Consider the following 15,537-nt stretch of genomic DNA (forward strand, 5'->3'; position numbering starts at 1 on the left):
TGCCACAGCTGTTGCAAAGGGAGGGTGGACATGGAACATGCCCAGCCCAGATGCGATGTACTCATTTGGCCCAGTTGTGGTGTGGCTGCTTGCGTAGGTTCAGTGGGACAAGAAGCATGCTTAGCAGTGCTAGCAGGCTAGAGGGAGGACCCCAAACATGGTGCCCATCAGCTCTGTTACCAGTTAGAATGAGATTGCAAAAATGGAACCAGCCAGTGCTTCTGTCCCCAGAGAAAGTCACTGCAGGTTCTTGCCTGCAGTCACGTTAGGATTAGCAAATGGGTCTCTCCCTCAGTTATAGTCTAGGCTCTTTTCAAATTATTTTTGCAGTGGTTTTCAGGATGAGTGCATGGGCGTGTGAGCCCTTCACGAGCAGGTTCTTTGTTCTCTACAGTTCTATGGTTCCCCTGGACTTAATAATCCAAAATCAGATGTTTGGGGAGCTTGTCTTTCTGGTGCCAGACACAAGGGTCTGGATGCCTGAAGTGAGGGCATACTCCTTCACTCTTCAAGGAAAAGCTCTGTATTTTGGGGACCCCTTCCTGATAGTGGAAGGGAGACCGCATCTCTGCCTCTCCTACCTGTCTCAATGCATCTCTCTTATCTTTTGTTGTGGAGGGTGCTGTTAATCTAGTTCCCAGGTCATTTGCAGAGGAAAATTATTCTTTAGATACCTGCAAATTTGTTATCTGTGGGAGGACATGAATTCAAGGTCTTCCTACACAGCCATCTTGAACCCCGAAGACGTAGTTTTAATTCTAGCTCCTTCACTAAATGACTGACCTATTTTATGACCTTGGACAAATCCTTAAATGTAGCTGTTTGCCAAACTTATCCGGACTGTGGTCTGTGGTATATCTATAACCATCTTGTGTTTTCCACCCACTTTCCTTCTTGCTGTCTATACTGACATGGAGGAAAAAGGATTGGCTATTAGTAAGCAGATAAGGTAGCAAAAGTAAACAATTAGTAAAAGTACTTTATTTTCCTCTTGTATTTGCTTTATATCTTGCTTTACAAAGTTATGAAGTTCACAGCTTTATACCAAAATGTAAGAAGGCTAAGCTATTTGCTTATAAACATTTTTGCCGTCAAATGTCATCTGATTTCATTCTTCTAATCCATATTCAATATATAAAAAAATTCAGATACCAAGGGTACTGGAGCAGCTCTAGGGCATATATTTCTCTTAAGCAGGAGAAAGCTCTTCAACAGCCTTTCCTCCTTGACTTCCTTCCCCACCAATTCAACTGGGCTACTACCTTGAATTTAAAGCAAATCTAGGAAACTTTAGTTGCCATGTGACCCAGCAGGGCCATATACTTGGAGGCTGGAGGTGAGGTCAGAGGTTATTGTCTAATAAGCATTATGTTTGTTTTACACCAGGATTTCACAACCACTTACACATGGAACTCAGTATAGTCCAAATCACCTCCGCTGTAGCTTCTACCCTATCCATTAGACAGTCCCTCTGAAAGCCTGAAGATCGTGATGATTTGGGGCAGGGATAAAATCACAGTTTTACCAACGTGGCAGGCATGGCCTTCATAACAGTTCTAGGAGCTCTCCTTTTGGTAGCAGAAACAAAATTTGTTAAGTCTGCCTATACAAACTACAGTTATATGCGCAAACCAGAGGGTATGTGTTTAATCCCACTTCACAATATACTGTGATCTCCCCTCCAATGTATTCTCTTCCATACTATATACCATACCATTCCACTAAGTGTTGTATACCTCCTCCCAACACATCATCCACATACCTAGTCACTAAAGTTGTCTACTATATAATCTACCCCAAAACCAAAACAAAAAAGCCCTTTTGGTATTAATATCTTAAGTATAATCACTTAAACAGCAATGGTACTGCCTATACATTATAGGTAGGTCAGGAGCTAAACACTCAACTGTTAACTTCTGAGGCAGAAAAACATTTTCCCCCACAAAAGCAGGAGTGTAGTAGCAATGGCGTTCCCTCAAATTCAAGTAACATCAGGTGGAGATCATTCTTTGCTCTTATGTGTTTACCTGCTTTATAACTCAGTAGAGGAGTGTGTCAAAACACACTTTGAACCTGATTAAAAACTTTCGGATAAAACTTGAAGTGACTGACAGTTTGTCGTAAACTGCCATTACAACAAAGGACGGATACCATGGTTTTCTTGGCTTCTGGCCATTAGAAGTAGGCACAGGCAACTAAGGATAACATTCTCAAAATGGCCTCCAACCCTTATAAGAAATGAGTTGGGTTCTGTCAGGTCATGTAACACTTTTCTTCCTTCATTAAGTACTGAATACCAAGTCAACACAAAAACCTGAGCCACCGCTCTTCTCTAAGGGAAGACGGAAGGCTAGAAGCAGTTAAGACACCGTAAAAGACAAAAAACAGCCTAAGTTCTGCATAACTTTCAAGACTCTTAAAAGCAATAACACAACCATAAGCAGCCAAGATGCTTATGGTGCCTTTATTTCTAAATCGACAGCTAGAACAGTGCATTTAGGATAACACACTAACCTGGGGTTAAAATAATTCTACAAATTCTTGAAACAAAGATGTTATTAGCAAGGGTTTCAAAAAAAAAAAACGTTTGTGAAATGAGGAAAAGTATTACAAGTACAGGTGCCCACACCCATACACATGTACAAGAAACATTCACAGCTGCACACACAAAGGCAGACAGACAGTGCACAATTCTACCAAAATTAAACCCGAATTGGTTGTTACTTGATTATATCAGTCTGTTCATACCTTCAAAGGTTCCCCATGATTGCCCAACACCTCACATAATCCGTTCCTGCTGCACAACGGCTCCAGCACTCTCATCTTTTCAGACATGTCCTCAGGCAGGACAGAAGGGCACCTATGCAACAGAGCGCGCAAGGCTTTCTTAGCACACTGCCCAGTCAACATGGAAATGCAGCTTCACTACAACCCCAAATAAAATGCCAGGTTTAGTAATAAATTCCAATATGCTTTCCTGGGAAATCGCCCTTCTCAAACCCACACAACAGCCTGACTGCTCTGGTCATTCTTACAAGACATGGCGGGGAGAGGTAAGAAAGCTTCTTCATCTCAGACAGAAACAGCACAAAGACATTTTATACAAGAGAATCTTCTCTGTTCTCTCTCAAGTATCATGCAACTATCAATAGTGTGGTCAAAAAAAAAAAAGTTTTCCCGTTCATAAGGATAGACGTAAATAGTTCATGGGGCCACTATTTGGTAGTAGCTCCTTTTTTTCAGGAGCCTTTCCTGAAAAAAAAAAAAAAAGAACACATCCTTAGTCTTGCATCCAATTTCATACCCTCCTGAAATCCATCCATGAAGCCCAGTGAAGTCCCCAGCCCTAGAGCTGGAGTGAAGACCTGCAAGTAGATGTGTGCACACGAACAGGGGTGGAGAGAAACCTGCGTGCTATGCAATCCCAGAAAACAGTATGCATCACATCCCCAAGTCTGGTATGTGGCACTGGGCTCTTCTCCCTTCTTCTAGCTCTCTGAAGAACCTTTCAGAGTCTTGAGAATCCAGAAACAAAAGGCTGGAAAGCAACACTTCTATAGATTCTCTCAAGAGTCCACAGAAATTCCAAAAAACAAAGCAGTCTCACTAGGCTTTGTTAATTTGGCTGCTCTCAGTGGAAAAGTGGAGTCTTTCCCTTCATCATACTCCACTCTTCTTTGCTATCAAGAGGGGAGGTGAAGGCAAGATGCCAGTTTCAGAAATCAGTCTCTAAGAAGCCTGCTTGAGCCCCTAAAGACTGTATGCAGATGCTTTATCCTAACTCCCCCATCTTGGGTGCTGCAGGTGGGGGAAAAGCACCCTGGGAGCCTACAGGAAGTAGGTGATGGCTGCCAAGAGTCTAGGCACAGCCAGGGAGCAGGGGAGAGAGGGTTTGGCAATGGAGCAAACTAAGAGGTTTCACACAGCAGCAGGCCTGGAGAGTCAGACACTGGAAAGGAAGATAAAGGCTACATTCCAGTTCGAAAGGCCTGATAATACCTGCAGCATGAGCACCCGGGCCTAACAGCAACATTGCAAGGTAGATGTTAGGTCTGTGCACTGTCTTGAACTGAGCACTCCCATCAAAATGTGCACAGACGTTCGCTAGGAAGTGCTGTCTGTGAGGACTTGTCATTATGTGATTTGCTGAGTTCCTAAAATATAACCAGCAGAGCAATCACTCTAGCTGTTGAAAATCTACTGTGTGTCCCTTTGGCATTTAAAGCCAGCTCTGTCCACCTACAAAGCAAGAGAATAGTGAAACACACTGCACGTAATTGTTAAGAAAGGGAACTAGTTGCTTCTAATTTAAATACCCAGTTATTAGAACTAAAGAAATTAAAAGTGATCCTAAAAATCTAGCATTTGCACAAACTTGTACTTAAAAGCCGGACTACAGGTTTAAACCATCATAAGACCATAAACTAAAAATTGCAAACTGAAAGCAATTAAAAAAATACATATGATTAGGGTCAGACTGGGTAGCCAATTAAGATCTGTATCTTTAATCAACATGTGGAGAATACTAGTAGCACAGATTACCACGTTCCATGCTGTCCCAGAGAAGTATAGTTCCTTAAAATCTGCTTCAATCTGACAAACCTCCAGTAAGAACTTAATGTGTAACTATCATCCCATAGAGCTGCCCAGACTTATGCTAGTGGTAAGCCTGGCTAGTAACCACTTTCTCCTTCCCTGATTCTCTGGGGAAGGGAAGACTGTGGCCTCTGTGAAGGGCCGATGTAAAATTAGTTCAAATGATAACTTCCCAACATGGGAGGCAAAAAACTTCATGAATCAATTTTGCTGTCATCCTCAGCATGTCGTTCAATGTGTCCTGCAGCATCCTAGGAATAAAGGGAAAGGGGCCTGTGAGAGAAAAGTTGCTAGTAAGACAAGAAGAAATCCAAGCCAAGGAGAGCTTCATGGGTACATTCTAAGATCCATACATGGAAGGTGATTAGGACCCAGCACTTTACACAAGAACACAGTAATAATCCTCTAGGTCCAGTTACTGGATTTGAAACACTTGAAAACATTCTCTTGGGGCGCCTGGGTGGCTCAGTCGGATAAGCAGTCGACTGCCTTCCGCTCAGGTCATGATCCCAGCGTCCTGGGATCAAGCCCCGCATCGGACACCCTGCTCCACAGGGAGCCTGCTTCTCCCTCTGCCTGCCGCTCCCCCTGCTTGTGTTCTCTGTCAAATAAATAAACAAAATCTTTAAAAAATATTAAAAAAGAAAACATTCTCTTTAGGCTCTTTCTCAAAAACTACCTATTTCATCATTTGAAACCTCATTAAGCTATTCCCCAAATCTATGAATAATAATAAAAACGAAAATCCCTAGACTCTCCCTGTTTATTGCAATTCTGAACATTCTAATTAAGGCAAAAAAGGTCTGCCTGCTCTGAGCCGTTGAATGACCCAGGTCGGCCTCAGGTCCCACTCATGTACCTGTTTGGATCCTTTCCTAGCAGTGAAGAAAGCGTCACAGTTCTTCCAGCGACATTTCAGAGTTTGAAAGTTTGGATTTGTATGGTCAGTAAGCAAATGTTGTTTCAAATGATCTACAACGCCAAATATCAGAGCGCAACCATGCCACTGAGGAGAAAGACAATGAGAGGGTAAGGGAAAAACAGAACAGGAAACATGCAATCACAATTACAGCAGTCCTCACTTGTATCTTTTAAGTACTGTGGAAGCAAAAGCAAGCCCCTTATTCTTTATTCTTGGCCAGAAAATATAACAAAGCCAGAGGCATCCACATTAATTACCAATATTCTGAGGAGCCTTGAAAAGACGGGAAAGTCTTGACACTCTGCTCTATTGAGAAGGCAAAGCACCCAGACAGCCACATTGTTAGACGAAAAGGTTAGCAAATATTGACAGGCAAGTTACCATAAAATTTAGTTTAAGCCACATTTATTTTTTATCTTGCCATCATAAAATGAATTCCTTAGTCCATTTATTTAAAAAAGGTGGGGTGCTGGGTGGCTCAGTCAGTTAAGCATCTGACTCTTGATTTCAGCTCAGGTCATGATTTCAGGGTCATGAGATCGAGCCCTGAGTCGTGCTCCATGTTTAGCAGGGAGTCTGCTTGAGATTCTCTCTCCCCCCTCCCCCACCTCTCCCCCTGCTCGCTCTCTAATAAATGAAATCTCTTAAAAAAAAAAAAAAGGCTAAGAGCTCTCTCTAATACTGAAGGGGCTGTATTTCACAATTCTGAGAACTGCTGACTCGTAAACTTGAGAAAATAAAAATGTCTGACAAAGAAAACTATGCCTTGAATCTTTATCACTTGAATTGCAATCTTTTTTTCAAGATTTTAGGTATGTATGTATGTATGTATGTATGTATATATGTATTTAGCATGCATGCAAGTAGGGAGAGGGAAAGGCAGAGGGAGAGAATCTCAAGCAGACTCCCCGCTGAGCATGGTACCCAACTTGGGTTGGGTGTCAATCTCACATGTCAATCTCACAACCTTGACAACATGACCTGAGCTGAAACCAAGAGTTGGATGCTTAACCAACAGAGCCACCCAGGTGCCCCTCTTTTTTTTTTTTTTTTTTTAATTCCTACTTTACTAAAAATGTGGCTCAGCTCTCAATTTCACTCGTTAGTCAGAAAGCATGAAGACTCTGTCTCGGTTTTTTCCCCCTCCAGCTTGCTTGTTTTAAATCTTAAAATTCTGGGGCGCCTGGGTGGCTCAGTCGTTAAGCATCTGCCTTCGGCTCAGGTCGTGATCCCAGGTTCCTGGGATCGAGCCCCGCATCGGGCTCCCTGCTCCACGGGAAGCCTGCTTCTCCCTCTCCCACTCCCCCTGCTTGTGTTTCCTCTCTCGCTGTCTCTCTCTCTAATGAATAAAATCTTTAAAAAAAAAAATCTTAAAATTCTAACAGGTTCATTTCTATGAAATAATGCAAATTTGAGTTTTTCCTGGAGCACTATTCCATCCCTTCCAACTTTAAAACCAGATGGTATTTTCTCCATTTCTCTAGAAAAATTAACCTTCTATTTGTATTCTAGATTCTGTTGTACTATATTTTATGTCCTTCACTGAGAAAACCAAAAAGCAAACACAGTAACGTGTAAAAAGCTGCAAAGTAACCAGGCTGTAGACAAGTCTAAATCAAATCTAAAAATGGAGAGTATTTTAATTCCATTCCATTATTTCTGCAAAACAACATGTTAGGGTATGGGGGCCGGGGCGGAGTGGGGAGTGGAAGATCAGTGCCAGGAACTTTTCTCTGATCACCACTAATATCAGAACTGATGAAACAACTTAAGGCCTATACGGAATAGTGTAAAAGTGTGGAGCTCCCCCCCCAAAATAAAAACCATGCAATTTGGCCTAGGCAACATACGTTTAAAACCTTCAAGAATACACATTTTTATTTGCCTATAATCCAATGAGGACACAAATCTAATTTATTTGCCTCAAAATCCAATGAGGACACAAACCAAACTATGAACACGTGAAATCCCTGAGGAATGAGTATCAGATAGTGAGCAGGTCAAAAAAATAAGCACTTCAACTTTTTATTTCACATACAGTTGACCCCTGAACAACACGGTTTCAAAACGCATGGGGTCCACATATACATGAGCTTTTTTCAATAAATATAGTACAGTACTGTAAATGTATCTTCGTTTCCTTATGATTTTATTTTATTTACTTATTTAAGTAGGCTCCACACCCAGCATGGGACTCAAACTCACGACCCTGAGATCAAGTCGCACGTTCCACCAACTGAACCAGCCAGGCGGTGCTTCTTAGATTTTTAGTAACATTTTCTTTTCTTTAGCTCACCATATTGTGAGGCTACAGTATATAACACATATAACATACAAAATACGTGTAAATTGACTGTTTATGTTGTCAGTAAGGCTTCAGATCAAGAGTAGGCTATTAGTAGGTAAGCTTTTGGGGAGTCAAAAGTTATATGTGGATTTTCAACTGCACAGGGTCTGATGCCCCTTATCCCTGCACTGTTTAAGGGTCAACTGTACTTCTGTATTGTTGATATTTTTGTAAGCGTGTACTGATTTATAATAAAACAAACAAAACCACCATAGAGATGACGTCTGAGTGGATGATATATAGACATACCTCCTATCTAATCTTAGACTATTCATGAAAGAAGTATGGAAGCATTTTATTGTTAGCTTTTAAAAATAAGCTTCCTTGGGGCATCTGGGTGGTGCAGTTGGTTAAGCATCCGACTCTTGGTTTCAGCTCAGGTTGTGATCTCAGGGTCGTGAGATCAAGCCCCACATCAGGCTCCATGCTCACTGCTGAGTCTGCTTAAGATTCTCTCTCCCTTTCCCCCTCCCACTCATGCTCACTCTCTCTCCCCACCCTCTAAATTAAATCTTAAAAAAAATAATAATAAAAATAAGCTTCCTTGTCCTACAGTGGGAGGCATAAAGTAGATGCTCAAATATAAAAATGCTTAATTGATGCTAATGAAGATCTATAAATTAGCCTAGGGGTAAGCATTCCTTACCCAACAACGGTAATTCTGCATCAGATTCAGCCTCACAGCTTGAATACTGCCATCATAACAGCCAGTATAAATCTGGAAAAAGAGGTTTCTCATATCAGACCAAAACAACACACAAAAAAACAACTACTAAATTTCCTCAAAATACATGTCAGAAGCTCCTTGTGCTGGCTGTAAGAAAACACAAACCTACAGCAAAGCCAGCCGCACGTCCTACCATGGGCAAGTATTTCTGGTGGGGCTACGTTGAAGCTATGCTCCTTAGAGAGCCACTCCTGAGACACCGGCTGAGAGCAGTAGCAGGGCTCGGGCTGGGAGGCACCTGCCCACACTGTAAGCTGTGCACCCAGGCTCCTGAGCATTGTGTGCTACACCGTGCGCCACACAGTGTAGCCATCTGCCTCTCGTTGCAACAAGCGGTTCTACTGCTCAGAATCTAGAAAACATCCACTCTGGTTCAACCACATAATTTAAAAATAAAATAAATCAAGGCTTAGCGGGGTTGAGTGAATTAGCTTCTACTTTTAGGTCTGCTTTCGCTATGCCGTACTGGCCAAATCTCCAGACTCTATTCCAATGTTCTGTTTGGATTGTAATGTCTCCGGAAAAAGCACCACTAAATTTTTAGGGGAAACATCTTAAAACTTATTTTCTGTTTAATGGTGGTATCAGATTTTTATTGTAATTATTTTAGCTTATTAATAGCAAAGAGAATATTCAACAATGTCACTGGGTTACTTCTCAGTGATATTATGCCAAGACAGAAAAACATTCAATAATGAGGCATGTCAGAAACAGATGTCATCTTTGGAAGTGATAAACAGGAACATTATTATCAGTTTGTAGTTTTTAGTAAACACATTCAAAAGCAGTATGTGACATGGCTAATAACACTCACCATACTTTTATGGATGGTCATACACATAATCATGTCTTTGTGTCCTCCATAAACTTGCAGTCGATCATGGGACTTAGGTGGAGAAAAAAAACAGAGAGAGAATTAAGGTTATTTATACCCTGTGTTTAATAAGCCTAATCTCTGGAGACCTCTGGCAGGTTTAAAACCATCCCTAAGGCACTACAAGCTGAGGCACAGTAGCATTTTCACAGAAACACAATCTTTCTAGTAAGTCCGCAAGGGAGGAGTTGGTAATTGGAAATGAGAAAACTAATTTCTGTGTAGTGTCAAAGTCTCAAACCTGAAATAGCACACAAGGAGCACTAAACAGGCTTTAGAGACTACAGCTGCAGTCTGGAAACCATCCGGTATTGACCTCTGTGAGCCTCCCCAGGAACCTCAGAGCCATGTTTCTCAAAGTGTAGTCCACGGACCATCTGCTTCATAATTATCTAGAGGGCTTGTGAAAAATGCAGATTTCTGGGCCCCACCCCATCTTACTATATTAAAAAAAAAAAAAAAAGATTAACACCAAACCCAAAAAGACCTTCTCCCCAAATTGTTCAAGCAAAACAGTGGATCTAAATTCTACCTGTAATTCATAGACACGAACAAATTTATCCAGGCAAGCGGTCACCATCACTTTTCCTAGGATATTCACCACAGTCACTGCATGATTGTGACCTTTATAGATCCGCACAAGCTCACCAGTCTGCATCCAAAAAGAAACAAGTCACTAGACTGACTTTCAAGATTCCTTCTGACTTTGGAGATTTATGATTCAATTATTCCAAAAGTCATCGTTCTGAAGCTACTTGTACATAATGTAGCTGAACTAATTTTAACAGACGAAGTACTCACACAAGCATTTACTACAATATAGGTAATACAAGATATATGAAATGTATCCTGATGGAGAGAAGCTGGTGTCATAGAAAGAGAAGGCCCACAACTCTATCTGTATGTATTTTATAGGTTTTGAAGTATTTCCACTTTTAATCATTTTATTGCATCTGGACAAGTCCCTGAGGTTGCATTATCCTCAGGTTTAAAGCCCAGGCACTGAGCTTCACAGAGCTGTCTCTATGACCTGAGCAGAGTCTCTCAGCTGTTTTTATTTGTTCTATTTTAAACTACGTAACATATCCACTTTCTCAGAGCCTCAGATGCTCAATTTATCTCAAGTTTAAATGAGATAAACTAAACCTTACATAAATTCTGAATCTGTCCCCCATTAAACATTTTGATGAGGTCAGATAGTGCTCACTATCTTCCAAGAGCTTATGCAGGTAGGGATTATTATTAAGCTTTTCCCTGGAAAAGGGGTTTCATTTAAATTGCAAGAGGTCTGAGAAATCCTTCAACCTTTAACCATCATTCCATTAAAGATTTCTTTACATCAACACAACTTACATGAATGTTATGGGCGTGGACTGACTGATCGCTGGAGCCACTGAACACAAGGTCATTCACCACCTTGAAAAAAATTCACTGAGTTAGATTTGGTATAAGGTTCTGAATTTTCTCTGTAACTTGTAAAGCACATTGTTGAATTCTAATTTCTAACCTACTTTGACATGAGCATGAACTAGGGATAACATAATAAGTTCCTCAGACAAATTTTCTAAAGTGAAACTTCCGTCCTACCACCAGGTACTGTGAGGAACTGACAATGTATTTTTGGGTTGGTTGTCTCTTCAGAATGACTGCGAAATAGCCGAGAAGGGCTTTAAAGTATATCTACATTCTATGATAAAACACACCTGTTTTTCTGTTAATATAGTAAAATATAGTCCATCCCTTGGTGACCCAAACCTAAAGAAAAGCACTGTAATCTCTTTGCTCTTTTGAAGATGACGTGTTCTAAATAAGGCATTAGACAATAAGGGAAATGTCACTCAAACCCTTCTATTTGTGCCAGACAACCAACTCCTCTTCTCTTGCACTGTACTTGCCTTCATGCAAAGAATGGTTTTGCTGTGGCCCTCCAGAGTTCTGAGGAGGAGTCCATTCCGTGCATCACGAACACTAATGGTACAGTCATAAGACCCAACAACGAGCAGCTTTCGGGCACCCTCCTGTGCTGTGGCAAGACAGCTGACAGCCCGAGGGCCGTGGCATTCAAAGATTTCAAGTCGTTTATTGTTCTGAAAAATAAGCCACCATCATATGAAGTAAAAGCAACTTAGGTGGTAAATGTCAAAATCAACTAACCCAAATCACTACCTGAATACAAACTCTTAAATTCTATTACCTGTACTTAAGTTCTCATACCCCACCCATCTTTAACTTCCCAACCTCTGCCATTCCCATTCCAACTCATGACTCCCTCCTCCCCCCTTCCAGTGGGGGCACGGCAAACTTGTGCATTATAAACACATTTCTAACTTCAAACTACACTACCTGATCATAATTAGCACTTGATTCTCTTTTTATGCCTTTGCTCACTTCCCCGAAGTTAATGATAATGAATGAGCAACCTTTTTTTCATATTCTAATACAATTTCCATGCCATAGACCCAGAAACTCATTCCCTGACTTTTTTGTCATCAAAAATTATGCAATCAGTCATGTGTTTCCAAATTTCTCCACTGAGAATTACTTATTTAGATAATTTCGGTAAGAGTCTCTCATTCTCCACCTTTCTGTTATTCTCAAGTTCTTCTGATTTCTCGTTCTATGTTATCTCTCATGACATCATTTAGTGAACTAGAGAAGCCTTTTCTATCAGTCAGAGTGGCATGGTCACATCCTGAATTCCCAAACACTCCTTTACCTCAAATCTTGCTTCCCTCATCCCCACACCAATCTTGTTCATAAAGTCTCCCCCTTCTCAAAAGGAACTTTGGGGGGGGGTTGCCTGGCTATCTCAGGTGGAGCATGCTACTCTTGATCTTGGGGTCATGAGTTCAAGCCCTGGGTGTAGAGATTAGTTTAGTAAATAAATAAATAAATAAATAAATAAATTGGGTGCAGAGATTACTTTAATAAATAAATAGATAGATAGGAACTTCAGGTGCACACAAGTGGTGAAACTCCCAGAAACTAAGCACTAAGCTCCCAGCAGCTGGGAGCCTCCAGGGCTAAGCAATGACTCCAGCCATCTTAGGTGCTGGGGAGAGAGCCTGATGGAGCTCAGGGTCCACTGGTGGACAGCACAGAGAAATAGCCCTGGCTTTCTGTTGAGACCTCAGAAGCACTGCATTCTAGGTGTGTGGGCAATCCAAAAAGGGCCCAGCCCTCACAAGGCTTCAAAATTCCCATGTCTGCAGAGATTCAAATCTCTGCGTCAAGATCCATCTTCTCTGCTTGTCAACCAGTTAAAGACCATTTCCATTTGAATTTTTTGCCCTCATCCTGCCTCAGAAGTCCTGTTCCTAACTTCTGTCCACCTTTGATAGCGTTACTCTTCAGAAAGAGAATGAGGCAATTATCAAATTTTATCCTTTAAAATATTTTAAACTTATTCTTTCTTCTTCATTTCTATTGCCCTAACCGAATCTAATGTAGGCTGTTAGCACTTCACATATGGAATGCAACAACTTCCACTAATGACCCATCTGTGATCTATTCCTATTGAGTGAACCAAATAACTTGGCACTTGATTATCTATGTGCTAGATTCTTCTAACTTGATTCTAAGCTTCTGAAAGGCAAAAGCCATGACATATTTTATTGTATCCCTTATAAGCAGTGGTTCCAGCTCACATGTCGAAGGAGAGCTGGTAGGTATTCGCTAAACATATGAATGATACTATAATTGGGCATAACACAGTAAACTTTTTTTTTAAAGATTTTATTTATTTATTTGACAGAGAGAGACACACAGCAAGAGAGGGAACACAAGCAGGGGGAGTGGGAGAGGGAAAGGGAGAAGGAGGCTTCCCGCAGAGCAGAGAGCCTGACGCGGTGCTCGATCCCGGGACCCTGGGATCATGACCTGAGCCGAAGGCAGATGCCGAAAACTGAGCCACCCAGGTGCCCCAACACAGGAAACATTGTAACATACTGTTAAAAGATGACCATGAAGTGCCTGGGTGGCACAGTTGGTTAGGCATCTGACTCTTGATTTCGGCTCAGGTCATGATCTCAGGGTCATGAGACCGAGCCCCATGTTGGGCTCCATGTGTGGAGCCTGCTTAAGATTTTCTCTCTCCCTCTCCTGCTCTCCACCCCCAGCCCCCACATTGGCACACTCACATTCTCTCACTCAAAAAAAAAAAGATGACCAGATGACCTTGGGATATGGTGCTACAACTCTTTAGTAACCAAATCCATCAACTCTACCTCTTACATCTTTTATCCATTCTCTTCTCTTCATCCTTAGTCTGACCTTTCTACTTCATCTTCTACAACAAAGCCTCCTAAATGATCTTCCTGCTTCTACTAGTACCAGTATTTTCCTATCATCAACTCCAGAAGGACTTTTTCTAAAATACAAATTGGATCATGTTTCTCCTACTTTAAAGCCCACATGATGGAAGTCCACCTACATAAACAAAGCATATAGGGCCATCAAGAACTGGTCCTTCTTCATTTCCTAAGCTTTATCCTGAGGCTTAGCACATAACAGATGCTCAGTAAAGGTTTGCTCAACAAATGAATTTATCTTTGGATTAGGAAAGAATGAAGCCATAGGAGCAAAAGGCAAACCTATGACTGGGTTCACATTACAGAATGGGCTATCCTCATGAAACCCTAAATCAGTTCCAGACCACATCAATGTCATACTCAAAAGAATTTAAGCTCATTTTTCATGGTGTCATTCTTAAAATGAGATAGACTAGTTCAACCTATGACTCATTATTTGGCCCCAAATCATCAGGCTTGGTTTAATTTAGTAGAGTTACCTTTTGGTCCTGGCACACTTGGGCCTGAGCAGACAGAATGAAGGATCTTGTTTCACTTATACCAGAAGATAACAGTTTTTGAGTAGCAGCTCATTCTGTTGTTTTCTCACACAAGAAAACAGGAAAATGTCTGCCTTCTACTTCTTCCCACACACATGCTACTTTCAAGTGACATGGGAATGCAGCCTTCTCCCCCACACACTAACCTTTATGTTGAAGGTGACCACAGTGCCATTTGCCAGTCCTGCATAGAGGATTCGCCACCGACTATGGAGGCAGAGAACCCGGTCTTCCAGCTGTAACTGCTCCACACACTCTCGCGTCTGACAAAAGTACACAACACCTCATCAGCAGAGGTTAACAGCAAATAAAATGTGAAATCAATCCTTCTTAAAGCAGAGTGTGAAATGATTTCTATGAGGAAGAAAATGTAGCATCCTCTATCTTGTAGAAGACTATGATAGATTTGGCCAAAGATCCTCAAGCTCTAAATAAATATCAACTCTAATAATGTCACTTGCGTTCCTAATTTGGAATGCAGAAATTCTTCAAAGGGCACTAAGAATTGGGCCTTAAAATTTTAAATTAAGTAGCCAAAGGTAAAGCTGCTTTTGACATCTAAAAAGGAAAATAAAGGTTACAGTTGTATATTTGATACTTGCATTAATCATGTATGTGTTTCCTGTAATTGATTCTCTATTTCAATAGTTCCCAAATGCCTCCTTCAAACCAGTGCTTGGTTGGCTGATCCATAATTAGCTGAGAAGTTTTTAAAATATATAGAACCCCTTGGGGTGCCTGGGTGGCTCAGCTGTTAAGCATCTGCCTTTGGCTCAGGTCATGGTCCCAGGGTCCTGGGATTGAGGCTGACATTGGGCTCCCTACTTGGCGGGAAGCCTGCTTCTCCCTCCTCTTCCACTCCCCCTGCTTGTCTTCCCTCTCTCGTTGTGTCTCTCTCGGTCAAATAAGTACAAAATCTTAAAAAAAAAAAAAATTTATATACAACCCCAAGCTTCATTCTCAATCCCTGAGATTGTAATTCAGTAGGCTCTGGAATATACATTTAAAAAATTTCTTTAGTAATTCTAATGCATATCCAGGTGAAATAAGTACTATTTGATCTCACCCTCAAGAAATGATTTCCATGAATTTCCAGAACTGGGTTATACTAGCAATTCTAGTTACCTAGGTAACCTGGCCCTGTTTCCAGTAAGATAGCGAGCTCTCAAGATTTGTTAATGAATGATACTAAGCAACTAAAGGCCCAAAGTGTAGCTTTTAA

The 15,537-nt window shown here is 41.2% G+C and overlaps 1 protein-coding gene across 5 annotated transcripts in view; it reads right to left on the minus strand.

Moving 5' to 3' along the window:
- Positions 1-974: 974 nt before the first annotated feature.
- ZNF106 (zinc finger protein 106) overlaps positions 975-15,537 on the minus strand; it is a 71,127-nt gene continuing 56,564 nt past the window's right edge. For 3 of the 5 annotated variants that reach the window (XM_025883876.2, XM_025883875.2, XM_025883872.2), the window contains 8 exons: positions 14,462-14,578; positions 11,362-11,553; positions 10,820-10,882; positions 9,999-10,118; positions 9,407-9,478; positions 8,512-8,583; positions 5,456-5,602; positions 975-4,847 (listed from right to left, as the gene is read on the minus strand). In XM_025883876.2, the coding sequence (XP_025739661.1) occupies positions 4,791-4,847; positions 5,456-5,602; positions 8,512-8,583; positions 9,407-9,478; positions 9,999-10,118; positions 10,820-10,882; positions 11,362-11,553; positions 14,462-14,578 (840 nt within the window). In that variant the 3' untranslated portion in view covers positions 975-4,790. The remainder of the gene's footprint in view (positions 4,848-5,455; positions 5,603-8,511; positions 8,584-9,406; positions 9,479-9,998; positions 10,119-10,819; positions 10,883-11,361; positions 11,554-14,461; positions 14,579-15,537) is intronic. The other 2 variants (XM_073876872.1, XM_073876873.1) reach the window with 2 other exon arrangements.

This window comes from Callorhinus ursinus, unplaced genomic scaffold (genome assembly GCF_003265705.2).
Source record: "Callorhinus ursinus isolate GAN/ISIS: 27379988/994484 unplaced genomic scaffold, GSC_fseal_2.0 scaffold25, whole genome shotgun sequence".
NCBI classification, from domain to species: Eukaryota; Metazoa; Chordata; class Mammalia; order Carnivora; family Otariidae; genus Callorhinus; species Callorhinus ursinus.